We start from the raw sequence: 16,639 nt of genomic DNA, 5'->3' as shown, positions 1-16,639 counted from the left end.
TGGGAAGTAGGATGGGGGAAGGGCGTTAACCGCCGTACACGACATGAGGGATTGATCAGCCAGATGTTGTGTCATCCCCCTCAAGGAGTGAGTGTAAGTCGACATCCAACTAACACTGTTTTCAAGGAACTGTCTTCAGGAACGTCACAAATATGGGATCACCAAACGAGATTGATGAGGAAATGGTATTGTCAGATTGAAGTTTGGTCTTGCATGTTAAAATATGACGTAGCTCTTCCTACCTCCATGAGCGTGAAGAGCGCGGCGAAGAAGAGAAGAGTGGACCACTCCACTTTGTGCAGGATGGACTCCATGTCTGAGATGTCGGCGAGGACAAGCAGCCACAGCGCCCCCAGGATCGCAATCCAACCTGATGTGCCGCATGTAATACTCGTTCATTGTAAACAATCATGTGTGAAGGTCATTTAAGAAATATGAACGTTTTTTCAGAGATTTCTGATTGCATCATGTTTTACTCAGATGAACATAATTTGATGAATTCTTTTAGAAAATAATTCTCCTGACGGAGTGAGGTAAACAAAGTATGCCTCTAACACAAGTGCCAGCTTTAACGCAAGTGCCAGCTATATTAACGTCGGATGCGCGTGAGCAATATAGACACGTGAGATAACACGTGACCTCACCTAGGCCTACGTGCAAGGCGGGTATGAATGAGTGCAGAAACAGAAGCAGCACCACGGCGAACAGCACACACCCGCTCTTGATGAGGAGGGAAAGTTGGTAATCCGGTACTGAAACATGCCAGATGAGTGAGTGAGTGAGTTGGGTTTTAGCCCGCTTTTAGCGATATTCCAGCAATGTCACGGCGGGGAACAGCATAAATGGGCTTCACGTCGTACCCATGGGGAATCGAACCTGGTCTTCGGCGTGACGAGCGAACGCTTTAACCTCTAGGCTAACCCAGCGCCCGACAAGGCAGATGAGGCGTCAGGAACTACTACACTGGGTAACAGGCACCAGTATTGGGAATATGACTATTTAAATTAAAACCTCAGTACTTTCTTTTAGCACGGAAACAAACAGAATTGAGGATCAGATAGTCCTTAAAGAAAAGGAACACCAGTTATTGGTTTATGTAGAAATACGGCGTTATAGTGACGGGTATCAGTAGCACGCCGCACGACAAGTACCTTTTTCTTTAAATCGTGATACGTGGACAGGAAGTCTTGTTCTTCGTCTTGCCTGAAACAACACAGCACGTGTTATACATTGAGACAACAGCAAAGGGTCTGCACTCACCTGGAGGCTTGGACGGAGACAGTTTAAGGGAACAGTTCGTCATAAGCAATATGTTAAATAAACTTGTATAACTCGGCCGCCGTGTGGTGAATGCCAGTGACAGGTGATGCTACAGGGGCTTGTGACGCATCAAGGTACATGTATATATTGCCAGCCAATCCGTGACCTGATGTGAGTGGTGTGTGGCCATGATGGCCACGTCTGATAATGTTAGTTGTGCATATCGGTGATATCTGATATAACATGAGTTGTCCTTGTCGATGATGATAATGTCTGGTATAACATGAGTTGTGAATGTCGATGATGATGATGTCTGATATAACATGAGTTGTCCTTGTCGATGATGGTGACGTCTGGTATAACATGAGTTGTGAATAATGTTGATGGTGACGTGAGTTGTGCATGTCGGTGATGGTGACGTCTGATATAACATGAGTTGTGCATGTCGGTGATGGTGACGTCTGATATAACATGAGTTGTGCATGTCGGTGATGGTGACGTCTGATATAACATGAGTTGTGCATGTCGGTGATGGTGACGTCTGATATAACATGAGTTGTGCATGTCGGTGATGATGTGTGATATAACATGAGTTGTGAATGTCGGTGATAGTGACGTCTGATATAACATGAGTTGTGCATGTCGGTGATGGTGACGTCTGATATAACATGAGTTGTGCATGTCGGTGATGGTGACGTCTGATATAACATGAGTTGTGCATGTCGGTGATGATGACGTCTGATATAACATGAGTAGTGCATGTCGGTGATGGTGACGTATGATATAACATGAGTTGTGAATGTCGGTGATGGTGACGTCTGATATAACATGAGTTGTGCATGTCGGTGATGATGACGTCTGATATAACATGAGTAGTGCATGTCGGTGATGATGACGTCTGATATAACATGAGTTGTGAATGTCGGTGATGGTGACGTCTGATATAACGTGAGTTGTGCATGTCGGTGATGGTGACCTCTGATATAACATCAGTTGTGCATGTCGGTGATGGTGACGTCTGATATAACATGGGTTGTCCATGTCGATGATGATGACGTCTGATATAACATGAGTTGTGCATGTCGGTGATGATGACGTCTGATATAACGTGAGTTGTGAATGTCGATGATGGTGACGTCTGATATAACATGAGTTGTGCATGTCGGTGATGGTGACGTCTGATATAACATGAGTTGTGCATGTCGGTGATGATGATGTCTGATATAACATGAGTTGTGAATGTCGGTGATGGTGATGTCTGTTAAAACGAGTTGTGCATGTCGGTGATGGTGACGTCTGATATAACATGAGTTGTGCACGTCGGTGATGGTGACGTCTGATATAACATGAGTAGTGCATGTCGGTGATGGTGACGTCTGATATAACGTGAGTAGTGCATGTCGGTGATGGGGACGTCTGATATAACATGAGTTGTGCATGTCGGTGATGGTGACGTCTGATATAACGTTAGTTGTGAATGTCGGTGATGGTGACGTCTGATATAACGTGAGTAGTGCATGTCGATGATGGGGACGTCTGATATAACATGAGTTGTGCATGTCGGTGATGGGGACGTCTGATATAACATGAGTTGTGAATGTCGGTGATGGGGACGTCTGATATAACGTGAGTAGTGCATGTCGATGATGGGGACGTCTGATATAACATGAGTTGTGCATGTCGGTGATGGGGACGTCTGATATAACGTTAGTTGTGAATGTCGGTGATGGTGACGTCTGATATAACGTGAGTAGTGCATGTCGATGATGGGGACGTCTGATATAACATGAGTTGTGCATGTCGGTGATGGGGACGTCTGATATAACGTGAGTTGTGAATGTCGGTGATGGGGACGTCTGATATAACATGAGTTGTGAATGTCGGTGACGGGGACGTCTGATATAACGTGAGTTGTGAATGTCGGTGATGGGGACGTCTGATATAACGTTAGTTGTGAATGTCGGTGATGGTGACGTCTGATATAACATGAGTTGTGAATGTCGGTGATGGTGTCATCTGATATAACGTGAGTTGTGAATGTCGGTATTGATGATGTCTGATATAACATGAGTTGTGCATGTCGGTGATGATGACGTCTGATATAACATGAGTTGTGAATGTCGGTGATGGTGACATCTGATATAACGTGAGTAGTGCATGTCGGTATTGATGATGTCTGATATAACATGAGTTGTGCATGTCGGTGATGGTCTTGTCTGATATAACATGAGTTGTGCATGTCGATGATGGTGACGTCTGATATAACGTTAGTTGTGAATGTCGGTGATGGTGATGTATGATATAACATGAGTTGTGCATGTCGGTATTGATGATGTCTGGTATAACATGAGTTGTGCATGTCGGTGATGGTGACGTGTGATGATGTGAGTGGTGCATGTCGATGATGGTGACGTCTGATGATGTGAGTGGTGCATGTCGATGATGTCTGATAAGGTGAGTTGTGCATGTCGATGATGGTGACGTCTGATGAGGTGAGTGGTGCACGTCTGATAATGTTAGTTGTGCATATCGGTGATATCTGATATAACATGAGTTGTCCTTGTCGATGATGATGATGTCTGGTATAACATGAGTTGTGAATGTCGGTGATGGTGACGTCTGATATAACATGAGTTGTGCATGTCGGTGATGGTGACGTCTGATATAACGTTAGTTGTGAATGTCGGTGATGGGGACGTCTGATATAACATGAGTTGTGCATGTCGGTGATGGTGACGTCTGATATAACATGAGTTGTGCATGTCGGTGATGGTGACGTCTGATGATGTGAGTGGTGCATGTCGATGATGGTGATGTCTGATATAACATGAGTTGTGCATGTCGGTGATGGTGACATCTGATATAACGTGAGTTGTGCATGTCGGTATTGATTATGTCTGATATAACATGAGTTGTGCATGTCGGTGATGGTCATGTCTGATATAACATGAGTTGTGCATGTCGATGATGGTGACGTCTGATATAACGTTAGTTGTGAATGTCGGTGATGGTGATGTATGATATAACATGAGTTATGCATGTCGGTGATTGATGATGACGATCTGATATAACATGAGTTGTGCATGTCGGTGATGATGTGATGATGTCTGGTGCATGTCGATGATGGTGACGTCTGATGATGTCAGTGATGGTGACGATGATGTCTATAACAGTGAGTTGTGCATGTCGATGATGGTGACGTCTGATATAACATGAGATAATGTTAGTTGTGCATATCGGTGATGTCTGATATAACATGAGTTGTCACTTATCGATGATGATGACGTCTGATATAACATGGAGGTTGTGAATGTCGGTTGATAGTGACGTCTGATATAAACATGAGTTGTGCATGTCGGTGATGGTGACGTCTGATATTAACATGGGGACGTTGATATAACATGAGTTTATACATGTCGGTGATGGTGACGTCTGATATAACATGAGTTGTGCATGTCGGTGATGGTGACGTCTGATATAACATGAGTTGTGAATGTCGGTGATGGTGATGATGATGTTGAGTGGTGCATATAACATGAGTTGATATAACATGTCATGTGATGATAAGGACGTCTGATATAACGTGAGTTGTGAATGTCGGTATTGATTATGTCTGATATAACATGAGTTTGTGAATGTCGTGATGGTGACGTCTGATATAACGTGAGTTGTGCATGTCGGTGATGGTGACATCTGATATATAACATGAGTTGCTGCATGTCGGTATTGATGATGTCTGATATAACATGAGTTGTGAATGTCGGTGATGGTGACGTCTGATATAACGTGAGTTGTGCATGTCGATGATGGTGACGTCTGATATAACATGAGTTGTGCATGTCGATGATGGTGACGTCTGATATAACGTGAGTTGTGAATGTCGGTGATGGTGATGTCTGATATAACATGAGTTGTGCATGTCGGTATTGATGATGTCTGATATAACATGAGTTGTGAATGTCGGTGATGGTGACGTCTGATATAACGTGAGTTGTGAATGTCGATGATGGTGATGTCTGATATAACATGAGTTGTGCATGTCGATGATGGTGACGTCTGATATAACGTTAGTTGTGAATGTCGGTGATGGTGATGTCTGATATAACATGAGTTGTGCATGTCGGTGATGGTGACGTCTGATGATGTGAGTGGTGCATGTCGATGATGGTGACGTCTGATGATGTGAGTGGTGCATGTCGATGATGTCTGATAAGGTGAGTTGTGCATGTCGATGATGGTGACGTCTGATGATGAGAGTGGTGCACGTCTGATAATGTTAGTTGTGCATATCGGTGATATCTGATATAACATGAGTTGTCCTTGTCGATGATGATGATGTCTGGTATAACATGAGTTGTGATTGTCGGTGATGGTGACGTCTGATATAACATGAGTTGTGCATGTCGGTGATGGTGACGTCTGATATAACGTGAGTTGTGAATGTCGGTGATGGTGACGTCTGATATAACATGAGTTGTGCATGTCGGTGATGGTGACGTCTGATATAACATGAGTTGTGAATGTCGGTGATGGTGACGTCTGATGATGTGAGTGGTGCATGTCGATGATGGTGATGTCTGATATAACATGAGTTGTGCATGTCGATGATGGTGACGTCTGATATAACGTTAGTTGTGAATGTCGGTGATGGTGATGTCTGATATAACGTGAGTTGTGCATGTCGGTGATGAAGTGATGTCTGATATAACATGAGTTGTGAATGTCGGTGATGGTGACGTCTGATATAACATGAGTTGGTGCATGTCGGTGATGGTGACATCTGATATAACATGGAGTTGTGAGTTATGAATGTCGGTGATGTTCGGTGACGTCTGATATAACATGAGTTGTGAATGTCGGTGATGGTGACGTCTGATGATGTGAGTGGTGCATGTCGATGATGGTGACGTCTGATGATGTGAGTGGTGCATGTCGATGATGTCTGATAAGGTGAGTTGTGCATGTCGATGATGGTGACGTCTGATGAGGTGAGTGGTGCACGTCTGATAATGTGAGTTGTGCATATCGGAGATATCTTATATGACCTGAGTTGTCCTTGGCGATGATGATGATGTCTGGTATAACATGAGTTGTGAATGTCGGTGATGGTGACGTCTGATATAACATGAGTTGTGCATATCGGTGATGGTGACGTCTGATATAACGTTAGTTGTGAATGTCGGTGATGGGGACGTCTAATATAACATGAGTTGTGCATGTCGGTGATGAGTGACGTCTGATATAGCATGAGTTGTACATATCCCCGTCGGTGATAACGTCTGATATAACATGAGTTGTGAATGTCGGTGATGGTGACGTCTGATATAACATTGAAATTGCATGTCGGTGATGATGATGTGATATAACATGGTTGTGAATGTCGGTGATGGTGACGTCTGATTTAACATGAGTTGTGAATGTCGGTGATGGTGACGTCTGATATAACATGATGTTGCATGTCGGTGATGGTGACGTCTGATATAACATGAGTTGTGCATGTCGATGGTGATGACGTCTGATATAACATGAAGTGCATGTCGGTGATGGTGACGTCTGATATAACATGAGTTGTTTTATGTCGGTGATGGGGACGTCTGATATAACATGGAAGTTGTGCATGTCGTGATGATGGTGACGTCTGATATAACATGAGGTTGCATGTCGGTGATGATGACGTCTGATATAACATATGAGTAGTGCATGTCGGTGATGGGGACGTCTGATATAACGTGAATTGTGAATGTCGGTGATGGTGATGTCTGATATAACATGAGTTATTGCATGTCAGTGACGATAACGTCCGACATAACATGAGTTGTGAATGTCGGTGTTGTTGACGTCCGATGCAACACAGAGTAGTGCACGTCGGTGATGGTGACGTCTGATATAACATGAGTTGTTGCATATCGGTGATGGTGACATCTGATATAACATGAGTGGTCCATATCGGTGATGATGACGTCTGATAATCACATAAGAGTTCCCGCATGTCGGTGATGATGACGTCTGTCGTATAACGTAACCCCATATCCATGTCGGTGAGAGGGACGTCTGATATTACGTGAGTTTAATGCATGTCGGTGATGGTGACATCTGATATAACGTGAGTTGTGAATGTCGGTGATGGTGACGTCTGATATAACATGAGTTGTGCATGTCGGTGATGGTGACATCTGATATAACGTGAGTTGTGCATGTCGGTGATATGAGTGACGTCTGATATAACATGGAGTTGTGAATGCCGATGATGGGTGACGTCTGATATAACGTGAGTTGTGCATGTCCGGTGATGGTGACATCTGATATAACATGAGTTGTGCATGTCGATGATGGTGACGTCCTGATATAACGTTGAGTTGTGAATGTCGGTGATGGTGATGTCTGATATAACGTGAGTTGTGCATGTCGATTATGCTGATGTCTGATATAACATGAGTTGTGCATGTCGATGATGGTGACGTCTGATATAACGTTAGTTATGAATGTCGGTGATAGTGATGTCTGATATAACATGAGTTGTGCATGTCGGTATTGATGATGTCTGATATAACATGAGCCGCAGTGAATGTCGGTGATGGTGACGTCTGATATAACGTTAGTTGTGAATGTCGGTGATGGTGACGTCTGATATAACATGAGTTGTGCATGTCGGTGATGGTGACGTCTGATATAACGTTAGTTGTGAATGTCATTGATGGGACGTCTGATATAACATGAGTTGTGCATGTCGGTGATGGTGACGTCTGATATAACATGAGTTGTGCATGTCGGTGATGAGTGACGTCTGATATAACATGAGTTGTGAATGTCGGTGATGGTGACGTCTGATGATGTGAGTGGTGCATGTCGATGATGGTGATGTCTGATATAACATGAGTTGTGCATGTCGATGATGGTTACGTCTGATATAACGTGAGTTGTGAATGTCGGTGATGGAGATGTCTGATATAACGTGAGTTGTGCATGTCGATGATGGTGACGTCTGATATAACATGAGTTGTGCATGTCGGTGATGATGACGTCTGATATAACATGAGTAGTGCATGTCGGTGATGGGGACGTCTGATATAACGTGAGTTGTGAATGTCGGTGATGGTGATGTCTGATATAACATGAGTTGTGCATGTCGGTGATGATAACGTCTGATATAACATGAGTTGTGAATGTCGGTGTTGGTGACGTCTGATATAACATGAGTTGTGCATGTCGGTGATGGTGACGTCTGATATAACATGAGTTGTGCATGTCGGTGATGACGTGATATCGGTGATCTGATATAACATGAGTTGTCCATGTCGGTGATGATGACGTCTGATATAACGTGAGTTGTCCATGTCGGTGATGGGGACGTCTGATATAACGTGAGTTGTGCATGTCGGTGATGGTGACATCTGATATAACGTGAGTTGTGAATGTCGGTGATGGTGACATCTGATATAACATGAGTTGTGCATGTCGGTGATGGTGACATCTGATATAACGTGAGTTGTGCATGTCGGTGATGGTGACGTCTGATATAACATGAGTTGTGAATGCCGGTGATGGTGACGTCTGATATAACGTGAGTTGTGCATGTCGGTGATGGTGACATCTGATATAACATGAGTTGTGCATGTCGGTTCTGATGATGTCTGATATAACATGAGTTGTGAATGTCGTTGATGGTGACGTCTGATATAACGTGAGTTGTGCATGTCGATGATGGTGATGTCTGATATAACATGAGTTGTGCATGTCGATGATGGTGACGTCTGATATAACGTTAGTTGTGAATGTCGGTGATGGTGATGTCTGATATAACATGAGTTGTGCATGTCGGTGATTGATGATGTCTGATATAACATGAGTTGTGAATGTCGGTGATGGTGACGTCTGATATAACATGAGTTGTGCATGTCGGTGATGGTGACGTCTGATATAACGTTAGTTGTGAATGTCGGTGATGGGGACGGCTGATATAACATGAGTTGTGCATGTCGGTGATGGTGACGTCTGATATAACATGAGTTGTGCATGTCGGTGATGGTGACGTCTGATATAACATGAGTTGTGAATGTCGGTGATGGTGACGTCTGATGATGTGAGTGGTGCATGTCGATGATGGTGATGTCTGATATAACATGAGTTGTGCATGTCGATGATGGTTACGTCTGATATAACGTGAGTTGTGAATGTCGGTGATGGAGATGTCTGATATAACGTGAGTTGTGCATGTCGGTGATGGTGATGTCTGATATAACATGAGTTGTGAATGTCGGTGATGGTGACGTCTGATATAACATGAGTTGTGCATGTCGGTGATGGTGACATCTGATATAACATGAGTTGTGAATGTCGGTGATGGTTACGTCTGATATAACATGAGTTGTGCATGTCGGTGATGGTGACGTCTGATATAACATGAGTTGTGAATGTCGGTGATGGTGACGTCTGATGATGTGAGTGGTGCATGTCGATGATGGTGACGTCTGATGATGTGAGTGGTGCATGTCGATGATGTCTGATAAGGTGAGTTGTGCATGTCGATGATGGTGACGTCTGATGAGGTGAGTGGTGCACGTCTGATAATGTGAGTTGTGCATATCGGTGATATCTTATATGACATGAGTTGTCCTTGGCGATGATGACGATGTCTGGTATAACATGAGTTGTGAATGTCGGTGATGGTGACGTCTGATATAACATGAGTTGTGCATGTCGGTGATGGTGACGTCTGATATAACATGAGTTGTGAATGTCGGTGATGGTGACGTCTGATATAACATGAGTTGTGCATGTCGGTGATGGTGACGTCTGATATAACATGAGTTGTGCATGTCGGTGATGGTGACGTCTGATATAACATGAGTTGTGAATGTCGGTGATGGTGACGTCTGATATAACATGAGTTGTGCATGTCGGTGATGGTGACGTCTGATATAACATGAGTTGTCCATGTCGGTGATGATGACGTCTGATATAACATGAGTTGTGCATGTCGGTGATGATGACGTCTGATATAACATGAGTTGTCCATGTCGATGATGGTGACGTCTGATATAACATGAGTTGTGCATGTCGGTGATGGGGACGTCTGATATAACATGAGTTGTGCATGTCGGTGATGATGATGTCTGATATAACATGAGTTGTGAATGTCGGTGATGGTGATGTCTGATATAACTTGAGTTGTGCATGTCGGTGATGGTGACGTCTGATATAACATGAGTTGTGCATGTCGGTGATGGTGACGTCTGATATAACATGAGTTGTGCATGTCGATGGTGATGACGTCTGATATAACATGAGTTGTGCATGTCGGTGATGGTGACGTCTGATATAACATGAGTTGTGAATGTCGGTGATGGGGACGTCTGATATAACATGAGTTGTGCATGTCGATGATGGTGACGTCTGATATAACATGAGTTGTGCATGTCGGTGATGATGACGTCTGATATAACATGAGTAGTGCATGTCGGTGATGGGGACGTCTGATATAACGTGAATTGTGAATGTCGGTGATGGTGATGTCTGATATAACATGAGTTGTGCATGTCGGTGATGGTGACGTCTGATATAACATGAGTTGTGCATGTCGGTGATGGTGACGTCTGATATAACGTCTGATATAACATGAGTGGTCCATGTCGGTGATGATGACGTCTGATATAACATGAGTTCTGCATGTCGGTGATGATGACGTCTGATATAACGTTAGTTGTCCATGTCGGTGATGGGGACGTCTGATATAACGTGAGTTGTGCATGTCGGTGATGGTGACATCTGATATAACGTGAGTTGTGAATGTCGGTGATGGTGACATCTGATATAACATGAGTTGTGCATGTCGGTGATGGTGACATCTGATATAACGTGAGTTGTGCATGTCGGTGATGAGTGACGTCTGATATAACATGAGTTGTGAATGCCGGTGATGGTGACGTCTGATATAACGTGAGTTGTGCATGTCGGTGATGGTGACATCTGATATAACATGAGTTGTGCATGTCGGTATTGATGATGTCTGATATAACATGAGTTGTGAATGTCGGTGATGGTGACGTCTGATATAACGTGAGTTGTGCATGTCGATGATGGTGATGTCTGATATAACATGAGTTGTGCATGTCGATGATGGTGACGTCTGATATAACGTTAGTTGTGAATGTCGGTGATGGTGATGTCTGATATAACATGAGTTGTGCATGTCGGTATTGATGATGTCTGATATAACATGAGTTGTGAATGTCGGTGATGGTGACGTCTGATATAACGTTAGTTGTGAATGTCGGTGATGGTGACGTCTGATATAACATGAGTTGTGCATGTCGGTGATGGTGACGTCTGATATAACGTTAGTTGTGAATGTCGGTGATGGGGACGTCTGATATAACATGAGTTGTGCATGTCGGTGATGGTGACGTCTGATATAACATGAGTTGTGAATGTCGGTGATGGTGACGTCTGATATAACATGAGTTGTGAATGTCGGTGATGGTGACGTCTGATGATGTGAGTGGTGCATGTCGATGATGGTGATGTCTGATATAACATGAGTTGTGCATGTCGGTGATGGTGACGTCTGATATAACGTTAGTTGTGAATGTCGGTGATAAGGGACGTCTGATATAACATGAGTTGTGCATGTCGGTGATGGTGACGTCTGATATAACATGAGTTGTGCATGTCGGTGATGGTGACGTCTGATATAACATGAGTTGTGAATGTCGGTGATGGTGGACGTCTGATATAACATGAGTGTGAATGGTGCATGTCGGTGATGGTGACGTCTGATATAACATGAGTTGTGCATGTCGATGATGGTGACGTCTGATATAACGTGAGTTGTGAATGTCGGTGATGGAGACGTCTGATATAAACATGAGTTGTGCATGTCGGTGATGGTGATGTCTGATATAACATGAGTTGTGAATGTCGGTGATGGTGACGTCTGATATAACATGAGTTGTGCATGTCGGTGATGGTGACGTCTGATATAACATGAGTTGTGAATGTCGGTGATGGTTACGTCTGATATAACATGAGTTGTGCATGTCGGTGATGGTGACGTCTGATATAACGTGAGTTGTGAATGTCGGTGATGGTGACGTCTGATATAACATGAGTTGTGCATGTCGATGATGGTGACGTCTGATATAACATGAGTTGTGCATGTCGGTGATGGTGACGTCTGATATAACATGAGTTGTGCATGTCGATGATGGTGACGTCTGATATAACATGAGTTGTGAATGTCGGTGATGGTGACGTCTGATATAACATGAGTTGTGCATGTCGGTGATGGTGACGTCTGATATAACATGAGTTGTGAATGTCGGTGATGGTGACGTCTGATATAACATGAGATATGAGTTGCATGTCGGTGATGGTGACGTCTGATATAACATGAGTTGTGCATGTCGGTGATGGTGACGTCTGATATAACATGAGTTGTGCATGTCGGTGATGGTGACGTCTGATATAACATGAGTTGTGCATGTCGGTGATGGTGACGTCTGATATAACATGAGTTGTGCACATGTCGGTGATGGTGACGTCTGATATAACATGAGTTGTGCATGTCGGTGATGATGACGTCTGATATAACATGAGTTGTGCATGTCGGTGATGGTGACGTCTGATATAACATGAGTTGTGCATGTCGGTGATGGTGACGTCTGATATAACATGAGTTGTGCATGTCGGTGATGGTGACGTCTGATATAACATGAGTTGTGAATGTCGGTGATGGTGACGTCTGATATAACATGAGTTGTGCATGTCGGTGATGGTGACGTCTGATATAACATGAGTTGTGCATGTCGGTGATGATGATGTCTGATATAACATGAGTTGTGAATGTCGTTGATGGTGACGTCTGATATAACGTGAGTTGTGCATGTCGATGATGGTGACGTCTGATATAACATGAGTTGTGCATGTCGATGATGGTGACGTCTGATATAACGTGAGTTGTGAATGTCGGTGATGGAGTGATGTCTGATATAACATGAGTTGTGCATGTCGGTGATGGTGACGTCTGATATAACATGAGTTGTGCATGTCGGTGATGGTGACGTCTGATATAACATGAGTTGTGCATGTCGGTGATGGTGACGTCTGATATAACGTGAGTTGTGAATGTCGGTGATGGGGACGTCTGATATAACATGAGTTGTGCATGTCGGTGATGGTGACGTCTGATATAACATGAGTTGTGCATGTCGGTGATGGTGACGTCTGATATAACATGAGTTGTGCATGTCGGTGATGGTGACGTCTGATATGACATGAGTTGTGCATGTCGGTGATGGTGACGTCTGATATAACATGAGTTGTGCATGTCGATGATGGTGACGTCTGATATAACGTGAGTTGTGCATGTCGGTGATGGGGATGTCTGATATAACGTGAGTTGTGCATGTCGGTGATGGTGACGTCTGATATAACATGAGTTGTGAATGTCGGTGATGGTGACGTCTGATATAACATGAGTTGTGCATGTCGGTGATGGTGACGTCTGATATAACATGAGTTGTGCATGTCGGTGATGATATAACATGAGTTGTTGCATGTCTGATATAATATAACATGAGTTGTGCATGTCGGTGATGGTGACGTCTGATATAACATGAGTTGTGAATGTCGGTGATGGTGACGTCTGATGATGTGAGTTGTGCATGTCGATGATGGTGACGTCTGATATAACATGAGTTGTGCATGTCGGTGATGATGTCGATATAACATGAGTTGTGCATGTCGGTGATGGTGACGTCTGATATAACGAGTTGTGCATGTCGGTGATTGTGATGTCGGTGATATCTGATATAACATGAAGTTGTGCATGTCGATGATGGTGACGTCTGATATAACATGAGTTGTGAATGTCGGTGATGGTGACGTCTGATATAACATGAGTTGTGCATGTCGGTGATGGTGACGTCTGATATAACATGAGTTGTGAATGTCGGTGATGGTGACGTCTGATATAACATGAGTTGTGCATGTCGGTGATGGTGACGTCTGATATAACATGAGTTGTGCATGTCGGTGATGGTGACGTCTGATATAACATGAGTTGTGAATGTCGGTGATGGTGACGTCTGATATAACATGAGTTGTGCATGTCGGTGATGGTGACGTCTGATATAACATGAGTTGTGCATGTCGGTGATGGTGACGTCTGATATAACGTGAGTTGTGAATGTCGGTGATGGTGACGTCTGATATAACATGAGTTGTGCATGTCGGTGATGGTGACGTCTGATATAACATGAGTTGTCCATGTCGGTGATGATGACGTCTGATATAACATGAGTTGTGCATGTCGGTGATGATGACGTCTGATATAACATGAGTTGTGCATGTCGATGATGGTGACGTCTGATATAACATGAGTTGTGCATGTCGGTGATGGTGACGTCTGATATAACATGAGTTGTGCATGTCGGTGATGGGGATGTCTGATATAACATGAGTTGTGCATGTCGGTGATGGTGACGTCTGATATAACATGAGTTGTGCATGTCGGTGATGATGACGTCTGATATAACATGAGTTGTCCATGTCGGTGATGGTGACGTCTGATATAACATGAGTTGTGCATGTCGGTGATGGTGACGTCTGATATAACGTGAGTTGTGCATGTCGGTGATGGTGACGTCTGATATAACATGAGTTGTGAATGTCGGTGATGGTGACGTCTGATATAACGTGAGTTGTGCATGTCGGTGATGGTGACGTCTGATATAACATGAGTTGTGCATGTCGGTGATGGTGACGTCTGATATAACATGAGTTGTGCATGTCGGTGATGGTGACGTCTGATATAACGTGAGTTGTGCATGTCGGTGATGGTGACGTCTGATATAACATGAGTTGTGCATGTCGGTGATGGTGATGTCTGATATAACATGAGTTGTGCATGTCGGTGATGGTGACGTCTGATATAACATGAGTTGTGCATGTCGGTGATGGTGACGTCTGATATAACATGAGTTGTGATGTCGGTGATAATGACGTCTGATATAACATGAGTTGTGCATGTCGGTGATGGTGACGTCTGATATAACGTGAGTTGTGAATGTCGGTGATGGTGACGTCTGATATAACATGAGTTGTGCATGTCGGTGATGGTGACGTCTGATATAACATGAGTTGTGCATGTCGGTGATGGTGACGTCTGATATAACATGAGTTGTGCATGTCGGTGATGGTGACGTCTGATATAACATGAGTTGTGAATGTCGGTGATGGTGACGTCTGATATAACATGAGTTGTGCATGTCGGTGATGGTGACGTCTGATATAACATGAGTTGTGAATGTCGGTGATGGTGACGTCTGATATAACATGAGTTGTGCATGTCGGTGATGGTGACGTCTGATATAACATGAGTTGTGCATGTCGGTGATGGTGACGTCTGATATAACATGAGTTGTGCATGTCGGTGATGGTGACGTCTGATATAACATGAGTTGTGCATGTCGGTGATGGTGACGTCTGATATAACGTGAGTTGTGAATGTCGGTGATGGTGACGTCTGATATAACGTGAGTAGTGCATGTCGATGATGGGGATGTCTGATGATGGAGTTGTGACGTCGGTGATGATACGTCTGATATAACGTGAGTTGTGAATGTCGGTGATGGGGACGTCTGATATAACATGAGTTGTGCATGTCGGTGATGGTGACGTCTGATATAACATGAGTTGTGCATGTCGGTGATGGTGACGTCTGATATAACGTTAGTTGTGAATGTCGGTGATGGGGACGTCTGATATAACATGAGTTGTGCATGTCGGTGATGGTGACGTCTGATATAACATGAGTTGTGCATGTCGGTGATGGTGACGTCTGATATAACGTGAGTTGTGAATGTCGGTGATGGTGACGTCTGATATAACGTGAGTTGTGCATGTCGGTGATGGTGACGTCTGATATAACATGAGTTGTGCATGTCGGTGATGGTGACGTCTGATATAACATGAGTTGTGCATGTCGGTGATGGGGACGTCTGATATAACATGAGTTGTGCATGTCGGTGATGGTGACGTCTGATATAACATGAGTTGTCCATGTCGGTGATGATGACGTCTGATATAACGTGAGTTGTGAATGTCGATGATGGTGACGTCTGATATAACATGAGTTGTGCATGTCGGTGATGGTGACGTCTGATATAACATGAGTTGTGCATGTCGGTGATGGGGACGTCTGATATAACATGAGTTGTGCATGTCGGTGATGGTGACGTCTGATATAACATGAGTTGTGCATGTCGGTGATGGTGACGTCTGATATAACATGAGTTGTGCATGTCGGTGATGGTGACGTCTGATATAACATGAGTTGTCCATGTCGATGATAATGACGTCTGATATAACATGAGTTATG

The 16,639-nt window shown here is 43.8% G+C and overlaps 1 protein-coding gene across 1 annotated transcript in view; it reads right to left on the bottom strand.

Moving 5' to 3' along the window:
- The window catches only part of LOC124263649 (P protein-like), a 55,933-nt gene that overhangs the window by 4,358 nt on the left and 34,936 nt on the right, over positions 1 to 16,639 (bottom strand). Inside the window, 3 exon segments of the mRNA XM_046698302.1 lie at positions 243 to 370; positions 645 to 752; positions 1,152 to 1,203. Of these exon segments, the coding sequence (XP_046554258.1) occupies positions 243 to 370; positions 645 to 752; positions 1,152 to 1,203 (288 nt within the window).

The sequence above is a fragment of the Haliotis rubra genome, unplaced genomic scaffold, assembly GCF_003918875.1.
Source record: "Haliotis rubra isolate DU_JTF1 unplaced genomic scaffold, ASM391887v1 Scf892, whole genome shotgun sequence".
NCBI classification, from domain to species: domain Eukaryota; kingdom Metazoa; phylum Mollusca; class Gastropoda; order Lepetellida; family Haliotidae; genus Haliotis; species Haliotis rubra.
The sequence above is the reverse complement of the archived record's forward strand: the minus strand, read 5'-3'. Positions and strand labels throughout refer to the sequence as shown.